Below are 17,181 nucleotides of genomic sequence, written 5' to 3'. Positions count from 1 at the left end.
ATTCCTACAGTGATATGTTGTTTTATGTAGGATTGTGGCAAATAATCAATTTGAAATGTTTGCAAGGAGGTAAAAATCCTGGCTTTGCCAGATCTTATTGTCATGGATATTATAATCTGACCATTCCAAGTATTTCTTTACAAAATTGAAGTCAAATTTTGTGATTCTATAATGGAATCTTTGAATCTGGTCCTACACATGTTTTTCTTATCTATAAGAGGTCACTCAAAAAGAACTTTAGTTTAGGGACGCCTGGGTGGCTCAGTTGGTTAAGCGTCTGACTATTGGTTTTGGCTCAGGTCATGATCTCGTGGTTCATGAATTTGAGCCCCATGTCCGACTCTGCAGTGACAGCACAGAACCTGCTTGGATTCTATCTTTCTCTCTACCCCTCCCTACTTGCATGGGTGAGCATGATCTCTCTCACAATAAATAAATAAACTTAAAAAAAAAAAAACACGAACTTTAGTTTTTAATATAAAAAAATGAGCCACAGATGGGAAGGACATATTTGCAAAACACATATCTGATAAGGGACTTATATCCAAAATATTCAAAGAATTCTTAAAACTAAACAATAAGAAAACAACCCTAATTAAAAAGTGAACATGGGCACCTGGGTGTCTCAGTTGGCTGAGCATCTGACTTCGCCTCAGGTCATGATCTCATGGTTTATGAGTTCGAGCCCTGCATTGGGCTCTCTACTGTCAGCACAGACCCTGCTTCAGATCCTCTGCCCCATCTCTCTCTGCCCTTCCCTTGCACACTCTCTCTCTCATAAATAAACAAACATTTTTTAAAAAGTGAACAGAAGATCTGAATATTCACCTCACCCAGGAAGATATACAGATGGCAAATAAGGATATGAAAAGATGGTCAACATCATATGTCATTAGGGAATTGCAAATTAAAACAATGAGAGAATGCTACGTACCTATTAGAATGGCTAACAAAAGGAACTCTTATTCATCGTTGGTGGAATGCAAAATGGCAGAGTCACTCTGGAAGACAGTTGGGCAATTTCTTACAAAGCTAAACTTAATCGGTATTACCATAAGATCCAACAGTTGCAAATTAGGTATTTACCCAAATGAGCTGAAAACATGTCTACACAAAAACCGCACACAAATGCTTATAGTAGCTTTATTCATAATTGCTGAAACTTGGACGCAAATAAGATGACCTTCAATTAAAGAATGAATAAACAAATGGTGGTACCTTCACATAATGAAATATTATTCAGTTATAAAAGGAAATGAGCTATCAATCTATGGAAAGACATGAAGGAATCTTAAATGCATACTGCTAAATGGAAGAAGCCAGTCTGAAAAGGCTACATACATATTGTGTTATTCCAACATATTACATTCTGGAAAAGGGAAAACTATAGAGACAGTTAAAAGATCAGTGGTTTCCAGGAGTTTACGGAGGGTGGCATAGGAAGGAGTGATGGACACGAGAGTCACAAGGGAATTTTAGTTCAGTGAAACTATTCTGTATGTTACTGTAATGGTAAATACGTGACATATTGCACTTGTCAAAACCCATAGAACTGTATGATGCAAAGGGTAAACACAAAGGATATAGCTGGATCAGTAAGAGAAAAACATGTAGGCAGCTTCTAGAAGAATCTATGTGAAGGCTTCCTATGCTCTCCTTCTTATGAAGGGTCACACATAACATACTTTCCCTCCAGCAGCAAAAATGCAGTTTCACATGTGTGCCCAGGGAAGCCCATTAAGCCCTCAGTGCCCAAGGTTTTTTATTGGAGGCTTGTCACATAGGCACCCTCTGCCTAACAATTCTCAATATACCAGACTCCCAGAAGAAAAACAAATATTCACCATAAATCGCATTGTTTGCACGAGTCCAGGCACAGTGACTTAGGCTTATCAGTTGATATTGGAGGGAACATTCTGAAATCCGAGTTCCCATATGCCAGCCAAGTACCACCTGGCAAGCAGGCTCTTGTAAAGATCGCAGACTTAGGTTTGCTGTGTTAACTCTTTTCTGCACAGTCTATTTAATAAGATGATCTGCTACAGCATTCTCTCTAGTCATTATATCATCTATTTTACTGTGGACTTCTGCCTTTATGATAGCAATTTCTTTGAGCAGCATCAAAGCACCAAGTAATAATTACTACAAAAGTATGTCACCTATCCTTTAGTTTTACCAGTTTGAAATCTCTAGAAAGGGCAATGTTCAGTCACTTGAACCAATATTATATCAGTTAAGGACTTGGATCTTTCAAGAGAAACTAAACTAATTATTGCATATTTAGCCTACTATGTCCCTTTTCACTTTTAAGACAAGACCCACCAACAAATAATATTAAATCAGAGTGTGGTACTGAAGTTTCCAAATGATCTGTTTAGGATATGGACCCTTCTTGAACTACAGAAATTGTAATTACAGAAGTAGAATTCTTCTCTACTGGTGAAGGAAATAGAGTCCCTGGATTGAGAGTGTTACACCATTGATAGTAATATGGGGAGAAAGTAGCAATAGTCCATTATTAGTAACCAACTAGTCAAAACGATATTGGACACTTTCAGGTAGCAGTAGAGATTATAATTGTATATAGTGCTGTCAGATTTAAATATGATCTTAATGTGAGATCTGAAGATGTTTTGACTAACTTTAGAAACGGCTGTTTCTCTGAAGCAAGGAGGATATAGCCAAGGCTACTGAATTAAGGGATAATCTATAATAAGCAATGGTCTTTGTGTATTGATGTGCTATGTTAATGCTCCTGAAGTGTCACCTGACCTCATGCACTGATAATCTAGAATGAATCAATCTGACTCTTGTCTTGAAGGGTACTCTCTTTCTCAAAACAAAAATTTCACATAAAGAGCAGTTTATAGTTTAAAATTATTATTAAACATACAAAGAAACAAGTCACCATGAGTAAGACCCCCATAATGAACAACATTTAGCAGATGAGCAGAGGTTTTAGATTTTGGTTTTTTTATTTTTATTTTTTAATATTTATTTATTTTTGAGACAGAGAGAAAGAGAGCATGAATGGGGGAGGGTCAGAGAGAGGAAGACACAGAATCTGACGCAGGCTCCAGGCTCCGAGCTGTCAGCACAGAGCCCGATGCAGGGCTCGAACCCACGGACTGTGAGATCATGACCTGAGCCAAAGTCGGACGCTCAACCGACTGAGCCACCCAGGTGCCCCGAGATTTTAGATTTTGGAATTATCAGACCAAAAATTATTAAATAAGCATGCTTAATATAGTTTAATAATCAAAAGAGAGGCTGGAACACATAAGTAAAGAGCAAGCAATTTGGTAAAGAACCAAAAAGACTTTTGAGAGGTGAAAATAGTAAAAATTTAAAACATTTGTCCGTTTCTTCCAGATTGTCTGGTGTATTGGCATATAAAATTTCATAATACTCTTTTATAATTATTTGTATTTCTGTGGTGTTGATTGTAATCTCTCCTCTTTTACTCATGATATTATTTATTTGAGTCCTTTCTCTTTTCTTTTTGATAAGTCTGGCTAGGAGGCTATCAATTTTATTAATTCTTTCAAAGAACCAGCTCTTAGTTTCATTTATCAATAATAGCCAAACTATGGAAATGGCCCACGTGTCCATCAACTGATAAATGGATAAAGAAGATGTGTATATATACAGTGGAATAATACTCAGCCACCAAAAAGAATGAAATCTTGCCATTTGCAACAATGTGGATAGAGCTAGAGTGCGTTCTACTAAGTGAACTAAGTCAGTCAAAGAAAGACAATACCATATGATTTCACTAAGATGTGGAATTTAAGAAACAAAACAGATGAACATATGGGAAGGGAATAAAAAAGAGGGAAGAAAACCTTAAGAGACTCTTAATGGTAGAAAACAAACTGAGGGTTGATGGAGGGAGGTGGGCAGGGGATGGGCTAAATAGGTGATGGGCATGAAGGAGGGCACTTGTTGGAGTGAGCACTGGATGTTATATGTAAGTGATGGATCACTAAATTCTACTCCTGAAACCAATATTACAGTATATGTTAACTAACTAGAATTTAAATAAAAATTTGGAAGAAAAAAAAGACACTGGACTATTACTCAGCCACTAAAAAAATAAATAAATATAATACTTGAAGGATTTATAAATAGCTGAAGAAAGAACTAAGGAACTTAAGAAATTACAAGGCGTATAGCACAGAAAGACAAAGAAATGGAGACTCTGAAAGAGAGGTTAAGAGACACTGAGGATAGATAAGAAAATCTTATATATATCTATTTGGAATTCCAGGAAGAAAAGAGAAAGAAAACAAGACAGAGGCAATATTTGAAGAGAACTTTCCAGAACAGATAAATAGTATAAATCTAATGAAGCCAAGTGACTCTTAAGCAGAATAAATAAAAAGAAATTTATACTAGACATATGCACTTGAAATATGCAACATACCTAATTTATGAACTAAAAGTTTAGGATTCTAGGCAACAAACTTCAGAGATTCCCTTTACACTGATTTAAACAAAAGGCTTAATTAAACCAAAATTGTTTTTCCTTCTTAAAGTTACAAAAGTATAATAATCAAAAGATTATTTACCATAAAAATAGTACAAAACAAAAATTATTGTGGAAGCCTGAGGCCCTGTTTTGAAACATACTTTTTAACAAGCATCACTATGTGTGTTTTTATATATATTATACTAATTTTTAATTCATATTAAGGCATATAATCTTTGTATCTTTCTAGATTTATGTGCCTAACATTATACTGCTCCTAACATAATTACAATTTCAAACCATCAGGAGAACTACTTACATTTCTATTTTGTGAAGAAAAGACCCAAATTATTATTTTATTATTTATATATTTATAAACCAGCCAAGGTGATAATAAATTTTAATTTTGGGGGGTGCCTGGGTGGCTCAGTGGGTTGAGTGTCCGACTTCAGCTCAGGTCATGCGTGATTGGATCACATTCATGAGTTCGAGCCCCACATTGGGCTCTGGGCTGGCAGCTCAAAGCCTGGAGCCTGCTTCAGATTCTGTCTCCCTCTCTCTCTGCCCCTCCCCACTCATGTTTTGTCTCTCTCTCTCTCAAAAATAAATAAACATTACGGGGCGCCTGGGTGGCGCAGTCGGTTAAGCGTCCGACTTCAGCCAGGTCACGATCTCGCGGTCCGTGAGTTCGAGCCCCGCGTCAGGCTCTGGGCTGATGGCTCGGAGCCTGGAGCCTGTTTCCGATTCTGTGTCTCCCTCTCTCTCTGCCCCTCCCCCGTTCATGCTCTGTCTCTCTCTGTCCCAAAAATAAAAATAAAAAAAACGTTGAAAAAAAAAATTTAAAAATAAATAAATAAATAAATAAACATTAAAAAAAGGTTTATTTTAATTTTTTTGTTTGTTATAGATTATGTGATTCTTAAGTACCGATGAAATTATCTTAATGGCACATGAGTAAAAATATTGCTAGTTAGCAGCATTTGATTGTAATCAAACTCACTAATTTTGTGTTCTTCGCAAGTTCTTTTTTATCACCATTTCTGTCTTTTCTAGGAAAGCAAATTGATGTCAGTGATGTAGACAGTGCTCTGAAAGACATGAAAGTGGAGGTCACAGACAAGGAATACTTTAATTTAGTAAAAACTCTACCAGTTGATGGTAAGGATTTAAAATATATATGTATACTTCAAGGGGTTTAGACTACTTGCCTGTGAGATTTTCTTCTAAAATGCTGTCAGATTGTTACAGGTTGTTTTGTTTTATTTAATCATTTTTGAAAACTTTTAACATTATTTAGAATAATTCTAAATAATTATTTTAGAATAAAACTAAAATTTTAGTTTTTATTTTAGAATAAAAACTAAGTGACCCAAAAAACCAGGGTCATTTCATTTTCATTATGGTAATCAATAGCTATTTCACTTAATCTTGCCAATAAGATATGTGTATTGTTGTCCTTGGTTCCATTAATATTCCTGAGAGTAAGTGGAAAAATGCAAAAATGGAAAAAGAAAGAATGTAAGGAAAGAAGTCAAAGGTAAAAATAAATCAAATGAGATATGTTTTATAAGTTTTAAACCACTAATCCTTGCCTTTTATGCAAAAGTGAATAAATTTGCCTCATTAAAAATCTTTCTCCAAACCAACTTTGTCATTATTTGAGAGGAAATTAGGTACATTTCAGAAAAATCATTAAAAAGTCTATTTTTTTTGAAATTATGGAAATAGGGAGAGAATTGTAGAATATTTATTATTTAGGTGAATCTCCCTTATTATTTTTCTCTGACCATGAATCATGTCTTTTCTTACAGCTGAAGGAAAGGTGTATCAAAAAAGGCTGCTGGATGGTGTGAAGGCTCTTCAAAGTGAGTGAGAAGTATGATGAGAAAGCAGATATATCTGTGATATTCTCTTATTTTTCATATACACTGATTTATTTTTATTACATTAAAAATTTCACATGTGTATTTCCCAATATTTATGGATATGTGGTATATGCCATAAATCCCTAGGAAATTACCCAGCCCCTTTCGAACTTGCACTATGTTGATATGAACAACAAGATACAGTCTGAGGATGAGACTCTCCATCTAGTCTTAAAATTGACCCTCCTTATACCGTTGACTAGCTTTTACTGGACCTTAAAGTCTTCATGAGTAAAGTGATAACCATAATATACATGAATTAATAAGGAGTTTTTCTGCATCTTGGTTGTTTTTATGATAATTTGTCTCTCCAAAGGAGGAAAGGTGGCTATGAATAACCTCGTCCCATTTCCGGAAAATATGGGGATTAAGCTGTCACACAAAGAACTTGAAGATTTTTCACAAAACCTACCAGTTGATGGTGAGCATTGTACATAAAAATGCATTCCCTTTAGGACAGCTTGGGTTTGAGAGTATCCATAGACCAGTGATAGTGTTTATTTAGTATCAACAGGGCATTTTTTAAAGGATGTGGCTGAATTCAAGTTTCACGTGAAAGTACATCCTGTCTCTTCTTTAAGAGAGTGTTCTATGAATAATTAAAATTGGTGAGAGTACTGACAGACCATTCTCAGATCAAAGAATAAAGAAGAAAATGAAAACAGAATGAGAAACATTTCAAAGAAACACTAAACAATAAGAGAACAGCCTGTGATGAAGAATGATTCAAATTGACTAATGGTTGGGGTGCCTGGGTGCCTCAGTTGGTTGAGTGTCTGACTCGATTTCAGCTCAGGTCATGATCTCATGGTTCATGGGTTCAGGCCCTGCATCAGGCTCTGTGCTGACAGTGTGGAACCTGCTTGAAATTCTCTCTCTCCTGTTCTCTCTGCTCTTCTGCTGTTATCTCTCTCTCTCTCTCTCTCTCTCTCTCTCTCAAAAATAAATAAAAACATTTAAAATGTTTTTAATAAAAATAAATATAAAAAATAAAAATATTTAAAACATTGACGGATGGTTATTTCCAGTATATATGCCTCAGCTATTCTGATATAGTCAGAAAGACTAAAAAGGGATAGAGAGAAACATACTAAGAATTTTAAAAACATACTAGATATCAAGCATAATAATACTATTACAATATGTTATATATAACATGAGATTAAGATGTTGAAAATATTAATAAAATGAACATTTTTCCAGTGTAAAATAAATAAATTACCTATGTTGAGCAAAGAAGTGAAAAAAATCGAGAGACCAATAATAATAATTGCAAAAACCTATCAAACAATTGCATCTATCAACTGTCCACCACCACCTATCACTCTAACAAAAGGTGACAGGCACAGAGAGTTTTAGGAGTAAGTTCTTTCAATTCTTCAATTTATTTTAATACTATCTAAACCGGTCCAGAGGATTCCAGTTTGAGATGATGAAAAAACCAAAATCTGTCTAGTTTTTCTTTCCTCCAATACCTAACAAAGTGAACAAGAACAAAGAGCTACAGGCAGAATTGAAGGTCTGATGGGAAGCCCAAGAATACCATCCCATGCACAGATCTGTGGTTTTGTTAAATGTCTTTACCGAGTTCATTCTACTTAACTAGAGCAACGAACCCTGCTGGGACATTAAACCAAACCTCAGATATGGGAGCAGGGCTCACATATAATGAAGACCATGTAACATATCACCACACTCTCCGATTACAATAGAAGTGAGTAGAACAGTTTTCTTTAAATACATCTAGCTGAAGAAAGCTAACTGGTCTGAGATGCTATCAAAAGAGCAACTAAACATTGTTACATTAAATCCTGAGAATAAAATGAAAATCTGAACACAACTGCTGAAGTATATGCAAAATGAAAAGAAAGGATATGGCACCAATTCTAGCATTAGCACAGCAGAGAAAAATAGCAAAAGAAAAATAAGGAAAGAAGATGGAATGGAAGGAAGATAGCATGCAAAAAACAAATAACCCCATCTTGTAGTAATATAGTCAGTTTAACCTAAGGAACAACCAAAAAGAAGTACTTGACAATTAATTCATATTACAGAGCAATTTCATGGATTCAATAAAACTAGATCTCAGAATGGGAAGGTTACATAACATGGTGGCACTAAAAGAGACAGGGGCACCTGTATGGCTCAGTCGGTTAAGCATCTGACTTTGGCTCAGGTCATGATCTTGCAGTCCATGAGTTCAAGCCCTGCATCGGGCTCTGTGCTGACAGCTCAAAGCCTGGAGCCTGTTTCAGATTCTGTGTCTCCCTCTCTCTCTCTGCTCCTCCCCTGCTCACGCTCTGTCTGTCTCTGAGAAATGAATAAACCTTAAAAAAAAAATTTTTATAAAAAAAAAAAAAAGAGAGACAAGGGTGCCTTGGTTGCTCAGTTGGTTAAGCATCCGACTTTGGCTCAGGTCATGATCTCATGGTTCAGTGAGTTCGAGCCCCTTGTTAGGCTCTGTGCTGACAGTTCAGAGCCTGGAGCCTGCTTCAGATTCTGTGTCTCCCTCTCTTTCTGTTCCTCCCCTGCTTGTGCTCTCTCTCTCAAAAATAAATAAAACATTAAAATTTTTTTTTAAAAAAAAAGAGAGAGACAAACCATGAAACAGATTCCAAATGATAGAGAAAGAACTAAGGGTTGTGTCATAGACTCTAAGTCTAAAGTTCTCTTTTGACCAGCAAAAGAGTGGACACAAGATTAAAGCAAGAGATGGATAATGTCTGGGGAAAAGACAAGAGCCCCGAATAAGGGCCCTTGCCCCATATTTATTCAGATCAGAAGGCTTACACCCAAATGTAATGGGTGTGTACAAAGAGACAAACTAGGAACATTAACTTGGGGACGTGAGGGAAAAGGGGGGTTTTGAAGATATACAGTGTTTGGGGTTTGGGTCAATATAAAACAAAATCTGGGCACCAGGCAGATGGGTAGATGGTTGTTAACAGCAGACAGGAGGCGCTCTTTATCATACCTGTTTATCTTTGCCAGCCTAGGGGATAAGGCAGATAGGGGAAATAACCTCAGGGTTAATAAGGCACCTTTTCTTACGTTAACCATCTCCCACTTCGGGCTGCTTTGCCTGCAGCACAGCGGTCCATAGTCCAATTCACCAATTTACCTAACCTGGCCCTATTCTCCTATGAAAGCAGATTTTCTGCTGTAGTACTAACTTGGGGGTGCTTCCACCCTGAATATCTAATCTTGCTCATTTCATATACCTATCAGGGGCGCCTGGGTGGCTCAGTCAGTTGAGCATCCGACTTCAGCTCAGGTCATGATCTCACGGTCTGTGGGTTCAAGCCCCGTGTCGGGCTCTGTGCTGATAGCTCAGAGTCTGGAGCCTGCTTCGGATTCTGTGTCTCCCTCTCTCTCTCTGCCCCTCCCCTGCTCATGCTCTCTCTCTCTCTGTCAAAAATAAATAAACATTAAAAAAAAATTTTCATACACCTATATATTGGGCACCTTTGCACCTTACCTATTTTAGGCCTTTGCCTCTCCCTCTCTATTCTGGGACCTCTGCACCCCCTCTCTATTTTGGGGTGCCTTGGCTCCTCCCTATTCCTGGCACCTTTGTGCCTCCCTATTCTTGGGGTGTCTTTGCACCCCCCTATTCTTGGAGTGCCAATCTAGTTTACCCAAACTTGGGTGTGAGCATTTTATGACTTTGTATTCCTTTATGCCTTGTTAACCCATTGGTGTAAACCTGGGGGATTCCTAAGCTTATCCCCACAGGGTTGCTGGAGGGAAGGTGGGGAGGGTGGGCTAAATGGGTGATGGGGATTAAGGAGGGCACTTGTGATGAGCACTGGGTGTTGTATGGAAGTGATGAATCACTAAATTCTACTCCTGAAAGTAATATTACACTATATGTTAACTAACTGGAGTTTAAGTAAAAACTTGAGGGGCGCCTGGCTGGCTCAGTTGGTTTTAAGCATCCGACTCTTTTTTTTTTTTAATTTTTTTTAATGTTTATTCTTTTTTGAAAGACAGAGAGAGACAGAGCACAAGCAGGTGTGGGGTGGAGAAAGAGGGGGACACAGAATCTGAAGCAGGCTCCAGGCTCTGAGCTGTCAGCACAGAGCCCAATGCGGGACTCGAACTCACGAACCGTGAGATCATGACCTGAGCCGAAGCCGGACGCTCAACCGACTGAACCACCCAGGCACCCCTTAAGCATCTGACTCTTAATTTCAGCTCGCACCATGATCTCACAGTCCTGAGATGGAGCCTGGCTTCAGACTTAAGATTCTTTCTCTCCCTCTCCTCTGCCCATCCCCTTCTCATGCACACTTTCTCTCAAGATAAATTTTAAAAACATTTAAAAAAATTAATTAAAACTTGAAACTATAAAAAATAAAATTAAAAAATAATTAAATTTTAAAAATAAAACAAGGGGAATTGCCTAACTAAAGAAACAAAGTACTAAGCAATCATTATAGAATTACTAAATAAATTATAAACATCAAAGTAAAAAATAGATGTGGCTGAAATCTTATTGACAGACTAAGAGAACTTAAGATAATCACAGTAAAAGCAGAGGGAAAAGATTAATGCTATCAGGAATTTAAATTTTTTTTAATGTTTATTTATTTATTTATTGAGAGAGAGAGAGAGAGAGCAAGCGAACAGGGGATGGGTAGAGAGTTAAAGAGACAGAGAATCCCAAGCAGGCTCTGTGCTGTCAGCACAGAGCTCTATGAGGGGCTGAAACTCACAAACTGTGAGATCATGGCCTGAGTTGAAATCAAGAGTTGGACATTTAACCAACTGAGCCACCCAGGCACCCCTAATGCTATCTGGAATTTAAGTAAAAACTTAAAAAAAAATATTAATGCTCTCTGGGAAGATCTTTTATGAAGACCAATCTTTTTAATGTAATTTACCTGCCTAGTATAAGTGTCCTAAGACGTATGTAAACCTCCAAATCTGTTTTGTCAGTGTATTTAGAAAATACACAAGAATCTTTATCAAACCTAAAAATATAAACTTCTGAGCACTAAAAAAAATTTTTTAATGATTAAAAGTCAGTCCTACCTCTAAATTTTAAAAGCTGTCAACTGGTCAGGAAAATACCAATGGATTTGCAGTCAGGCCATTCAACAGAGATCTAATGACTGCACACCTATGAAGAATACATTTCCCAAAATCCTCTCAGAAAGGCAACTGTAATGGAATTAGTTCTAACAGAAAAGATTCAAGAGAGTTAAGTGCAGAGTAGGATTTTTTTTCCTTAACAGAAAAGTGAGTGGAGCAGGTGAGTGAAATAGGTAAAGGGGATTTAGAGTAGAATTATCTTGATGAGCACTGAGAAATGTATAAAATTGTGTAATTAGGATATTGTACATCTAAAACTTACTGAATGTTAATTATACATGAATTTTTTAAAAGGAAGGGAAAAAGTAGAAAGATGACCCCCCCAAAAGTGATGGCTTCTCATTTTCTGTCCCCTAAAAAGAATACAAATAACACCATCTAGAGTCTAACATAGTGGCTTCATTTTCAAAATGCATCACTGTATTTTCCTCACAAGGCAGTTATACATTATAAACCTTAAGCATATAACAGTCACGTGATTTTTTTCCATAAGCCCGCAGACTTCCACAAGCCTCCAGGAGCTTACAGCCAGACTAGTCCCGAGGTTTCACATATTAAAGCTTTCTCCACAGCCACAAGTTTCTTTTCTTGTTGGGGTTGTTGAACACAAACTCTTCAACTTAGACCAATTCTGTTCCTAAAAGTGTTAGCTGTGCTTTCTTTTTGATGAACACTCTGACTCCATCTTGAACAACGTCCCCATCGGAATCTACTTTTGTTTTGGTATATTCTAGAATATAAGAAAAGCTATTACAATCCCTGGTTTGAACACAAACTTTCCCACCTATGTGTTCAAACTTATTTTTAAGAAGTTGTTTACTGCTGCAAGTGTCAGAGTAGGGGCAGGTGGGTCGGCCTGCATCTTCCTTTTCCTCACAGTCCAAACAGTGGCTTGGACTAACAAAGTTAACATCATCTTCTTGGTGTTCTGGTGTCCTGGGCTGGCTATTGTATAATTTTCTAGGTAAAGTTTTGCATTTAATGCAATGGATTTATTTTTAGGTATTTTTTATACTATTGAAAATGGTATATTTAAATTTTTTTTTTCAGTTTGTTGCTGATACATAAAAAATATTATTGATTTTTGTGTAATGACCTTGTACCCAGCAACCTTTCTATACTTTTATAAATTATAATTATCTGAATATTCTCCTGAGTTTTCTACATATATAATTATGTTTCCAAATAATGGCAGTTTTCTTTCTTTTCTATCATTATGCCTTTTATTTCTTCATCATGCCTTACTGCTTCAGTTAGAATTTCCAGTATAGTATTGTAAATGTGTTGATAGCGGACATCCTTACCTCATTTCTTTTCCTTTTTTTCTTTTAGAGAGAGAGAGAGAGAGAGAGCACAAGTGGGGGCTGGGCAGAGGGAGAGGAAGGGAGAGAATCTTAAGCAGGCTCCATGCTCAGCACCACACCTGATGTGGGGGCTCGATCTTAGGACCATGAAATTGTGACATGAGCTGAAATCAAGAGTCAGATGCTTAAACGACTGAGCCACCCAAGAGTTCCTACTTCATTTCTTTTTTTTTAATTAAAATTTTTTTAATGTTTATTTATTTTTGAGAGAGAGAAAGACAGAACATGAGTGGGAGAGTGGCAGAGAGAGAGGGAGACACAGAATCTGAAGCAGGCTCTGAGCTGTCAACACGATGTGGGGCTTGAACCCATGAACCATGAGATCAAGACCTGAGCTGAAGTCGGACACTCAACCGACTGAGCCACTCAGGTGCCCCAGCCTGCCTCATTTCTGATCGCAAAGAGAAACATTTCCATATGTCACCATTAAGTATTACCTTATTGAAGTTTTATATATATAACTTTTATCAGATTAAAGGAGTTCCCTTCTATTCCTATTTTGCTAAGAGTTTTGACTTATTTCTTTCAACAATGTTTTGTAGTGTTTGAAGTATGATCTTTGTACTTCTTTTGTTAACTTTATTCCTAGGTGATTTATTCTATTTAGTGCTCTTCTAAGTGAAACTTTCCTTACTATTATTTTTGAATTGCTTATAGCCATTACTTTTTAGTGTGTTGAGATTTGGCTTTATAATCCAGTACATGGTGATTTTTGCTTAATATTCCCTATGTGAAAAAATATGCATTCTGAAATTATTGAGTACGGTGTTGCCTATATCTCCATTAAATCAACTTTGTTAAATTTCTTGTTCAAATATCCTAAAGTCTTAATGATTTAATATCTTAATATCTGCTTATTCTATTAACTACTGACAAAGATGTATCAAATCTCCCCCTGGGTGCCTGAATGGCTCATGACTCAGGTCATAACTCATAATTTGTGACTTTGAGCCCCACATCTGGCTCTGTGCAGACAGCATGGAGCCTGCTTAAGATTCTCCCTCTCTCTGCCCCTGACCTCTGCTCGCACACTCTCTATCTCAAAATAAATGAACTTTAAAAAATTTCGCTCAGTGTAATTTTGGATTTTTATTTCTCATTATAATTTTATAATTTTCTTTGTTTTTTTTGACACCATGTTAATACGAGCATACAAGTTTGGAATTATGACATCTTCATGGTGAATTAAACTTCTTTTTGTTATTACTAGAAAAGCTTTTTCTTAAAGCCTATTTTGTTTGATGTTAATATTCCTACTCTACCTTTGCTTAGTGTTTGTATGGTCTATACTTATCCATCCTTTTACTTTTGACTTCTCTGAATCCTTAGATTTCAGATATTTTAAATTCTTAAATTTTAGAGGCTTAGATCACTTCCTTGATGAATTTTACCTAGCATATAAGTAAGAAATAATTTCCACATTACTCAACTCTTCAAAAAACATAAAAACAAGAAACACTTGCCAGTTTGATTTTTGGAACTATCATAATCTTTATACCGAAGTTTGATGAAGACAACACAAAAAAGGAAAATCACAGGCTAATCTTTGTATAAACAAACAATGCAAAAATCCTGACCAATTACCATGCAAAAACCCTAAACAATTAGCAATCTGAAAATCATTTTTGCAATATTAGTAGTAATTATAAGATTACTGACATATTTGTGTTTAAATCTACTTTTACTGAATTCCTGTTTTTGTACATGTTCAACTTTCTGTTTCCTTCCATTCTTGCCTTCCTTTTGGACTAATTATTTTTTATTTTTCTTGTTAATTTAGAAGCCTCAAAGGTTATTGTAGAAATTACAATATGCATCCTTAATCTATCATAATCCGATTTTATTTTGGACTTTTATCCTCATTCAAGATGATACTGTTTTTGTTTTATACAATGTTTTCCCAGAATTATTTATATATTATCATTTCATTTCTTCTTATCCTTCCTTCCCTGTTGTCCTATATTGAAAGGGAACACTGAGAGCTAAGTCAAATAAAACAATTTTTTTCAGGCATCTGGATGCCTCAGTTGGCTAAGTGTCTGACTCTTGATCTCAGCTCAGGTCATGATCTCAGGGTTTGTGAGATCAAGGCCTTTGTCAGGCTCTGTGCTGCCAATGTGGAGCCTGCTTGAGATTCTCTCTCTCCCTCTCTTTCTGCCCCTCCCCTGCTTGTGTGTGTGCTCTCTCTCTCTCAAAATAAATAAACTTATTTATTTAATTAAAAAATTAAAAAAATATATTTTCAACCTGTACCTAAACAGTCATATAAAATTTTATAGCATCAGGAACCAAAAGAAATGTATAAATAGTTAACAGGAGAACAAAAAACCGACTATAAACAAAATAACAGAATCTGAATACAGGGGAAAAAACTGAGATGCATGAAACAAAGTGGAGGAAAAAACTTTAAAAAGCATTCTTATATCTAAGTAAATATGATGAAAAATGTAATATAATAGTCTGGAACTAAAATTCAAGATGATCAATGTTCTAGTTGGGGGACAGGTATCATAAGTAGAGAAAGCAGAAGGAACAGTCTCATTGTTGGTCTGTGACTGCTTTTTGTCCTACAGGTGGTGGGAAGGTTGATCTGAAAAATGTGACAATGAAAATGAAAGAGTTTACAGGTGAGTTTCTATGACACTGAAACCCTAATGCTTTATAATAAATTATATTTAAATTTTTATATTCCTAGTAGTCTATTGTCCATATTAATTTTGCCATTTTACCCAGTTATTATAAAATATAAAATATTTATGCCTGATAAAATCCATTTGATCTTGGATTATCTGTTTGAAAAATAAACTATAAGACTTGCTTTTGATAACATGTCCTATGTACTGTACAGATTTTTTTCTCATATATGTATATATGTCTTCACCTACATGTAAACAGCTAAATTTTAGGTAAGCACATGAATAAATAAGGTAAAGTTTTGGAAAGCTCAAGATAATGTGGTTTTGTCAACGATCAATTACATAAGTCAGTATAAGATCTCCTGCTATAATCATTTCTTTTGGCAATTCATTATCCAATTTGGTAACTAGATTTTATTCTGTTCATTATCCCCCAAATTAAGGGAGCCTTTATTATATCAATAATTTAGGAACAAATTTGCTTTGACTTCTAATGACACACTGTATTTCCACATTCCATTTTACTTTCACTCTTTAATCCCCAACTGGGAATGATGCCATATAAGCTATTTTAAGTATATTTAAAAGTACATATCATATAGGTTAATAACATTTTCTTATGAACCTCTTAAACTTACATAATACTGAGTAATTAATTTCTATAATTTTCACCTATAAACCTTCTGTATTTTCAAAGGAGAAAAGATTGATGCCACAGATCTGAAAAACATTCTTGGAGACATGGGGATAGAAGTCAATGATAAGGAATGTCTGGAACTACAAAAATTACTACCCACTGATGGTGAGCTGCATCTGTGACCTCCAGAGTTCAGTTTAATGGTTCTATTTATGATCTTTATATTTTAAAGTGACACATGTTCAGGTATTTGTTACCTGCACCCATCCTCCAGCTCTTGCTTGAACAGTCTCTTACTCTGTACTATTCAAGTACAGAGTTCAGCTGTGAAAAAGAATCCTTTCCCACAAAATCAGTATTGAGGAAAGATGTTACTGATGATTTGGGAAGGGAAAGGACAGAGGGATTTATATCTTGTCTCAGTAAACATTGCAAAAGTCCTCATAAATTTCTGATCTCTCCCAGAGTTACTGTTCCTTACATTGTCCCTGGGGGATTCCCTTTTACTAATCCTTATCCCTCTAAGAGCTGAACCCTCAAAACTCCCCCCTCTGTTAAGCTCAATTTCTTTTTTATTAAGTTTTTATTTTAATTCCAGTGTAGTTAATATACAGTGATATATTCATTTTAGGTGTACGGTATAGTCATTTCAACAATTCCATACCTCACTCAGTGCTCATCACAAGTGTACTCCTTAATACCCATCACCTATTTCACGATCACCCCACTCAGCTCCCCTCTGGTAGCCATCAGTTTGTTCTCTATAGTTAAGAGTCTATTTCTTGGTTTCTCTCTCTCTCTCTCTCCCTCTCTCCCTCTCCTTGTTTTGGTTCTTAAATTCCACACATCAGTGAAATCATATGGTATTTGTCTGACTAACTTATTTTGCTTAGCATATATACTCTCTGGCTCCATCCATGTTGTTGCAAATGGCAAGGTTTCATTCTTTTTATGGCTGAATAATATTCTGGGGTGTGTGTGTGTGTGTGTGTGTGTGTGTGTGTGTGTGTGTGTATTTACCACATCTTCTTTATCCATTCATCTATCTATG

General features: G+C 36.1%; 1 protein-coding gene and 1 pseudogene across 1 annotated transcript in view; one reads left to right on the top strand and one right to left on the bottom strand.

The window, feature by feature from the left end:
- LOC109261558 (uncharacterized) overlaps positions 1-17,181 on the top strand; it is a gene marked incomplete at its 3' end in the record, with an annotated part of 123,365 nt that overhangs the window by 89,246 nt on the left and 16,938 nt on the right. The window contains exons 48-52 of the mRNA XM_053891233.1: positions 5,525-5,629; positions 6,283-6,336; positions 6,713-6,817; positions 15,431-15,484; positions 16,191-16,295. Of these exons, the coding sequence (XP_053747208.1) occupies positions 5,525-5,629; positions 6,283-6,336; positions 6,713-6,817; positions 15,431-15,484; positions 16,191-16,295 (423 nt within the window). The remainder of the gene's footprint in view (positions 1-5,524; positions 5,630-6,282; positions 6,337-6,712; positions 6,818-15,430; positions 15,485-16,190; positions 16,296-17,181) is intronic.
- Positions 12,041-12,406, bottom strand: LOC109277127 (iron-sulfur cluster assembly 1 homolog, mitochondrial-like; annotated as a pseudogene).

The sequence above is a fragment of the Panthera pardus genome, unplaced genomic scaffold (genome assembly GCF_024362965.1).
Source record: "Panthera pardus isolate Hobbes unplaced genomic scaffold, ASM2436296v1 HiC_scaffold_268, whole genome shotgun sequence".
NCBI lineage: Eukaryota > Metazoa > Chordata > Mammalia > Carnivora > Felidae > Panthera > Panthera pardus.
This window is presented reverse-complemented; position numbering and strand designations above follow the sequence as displayed.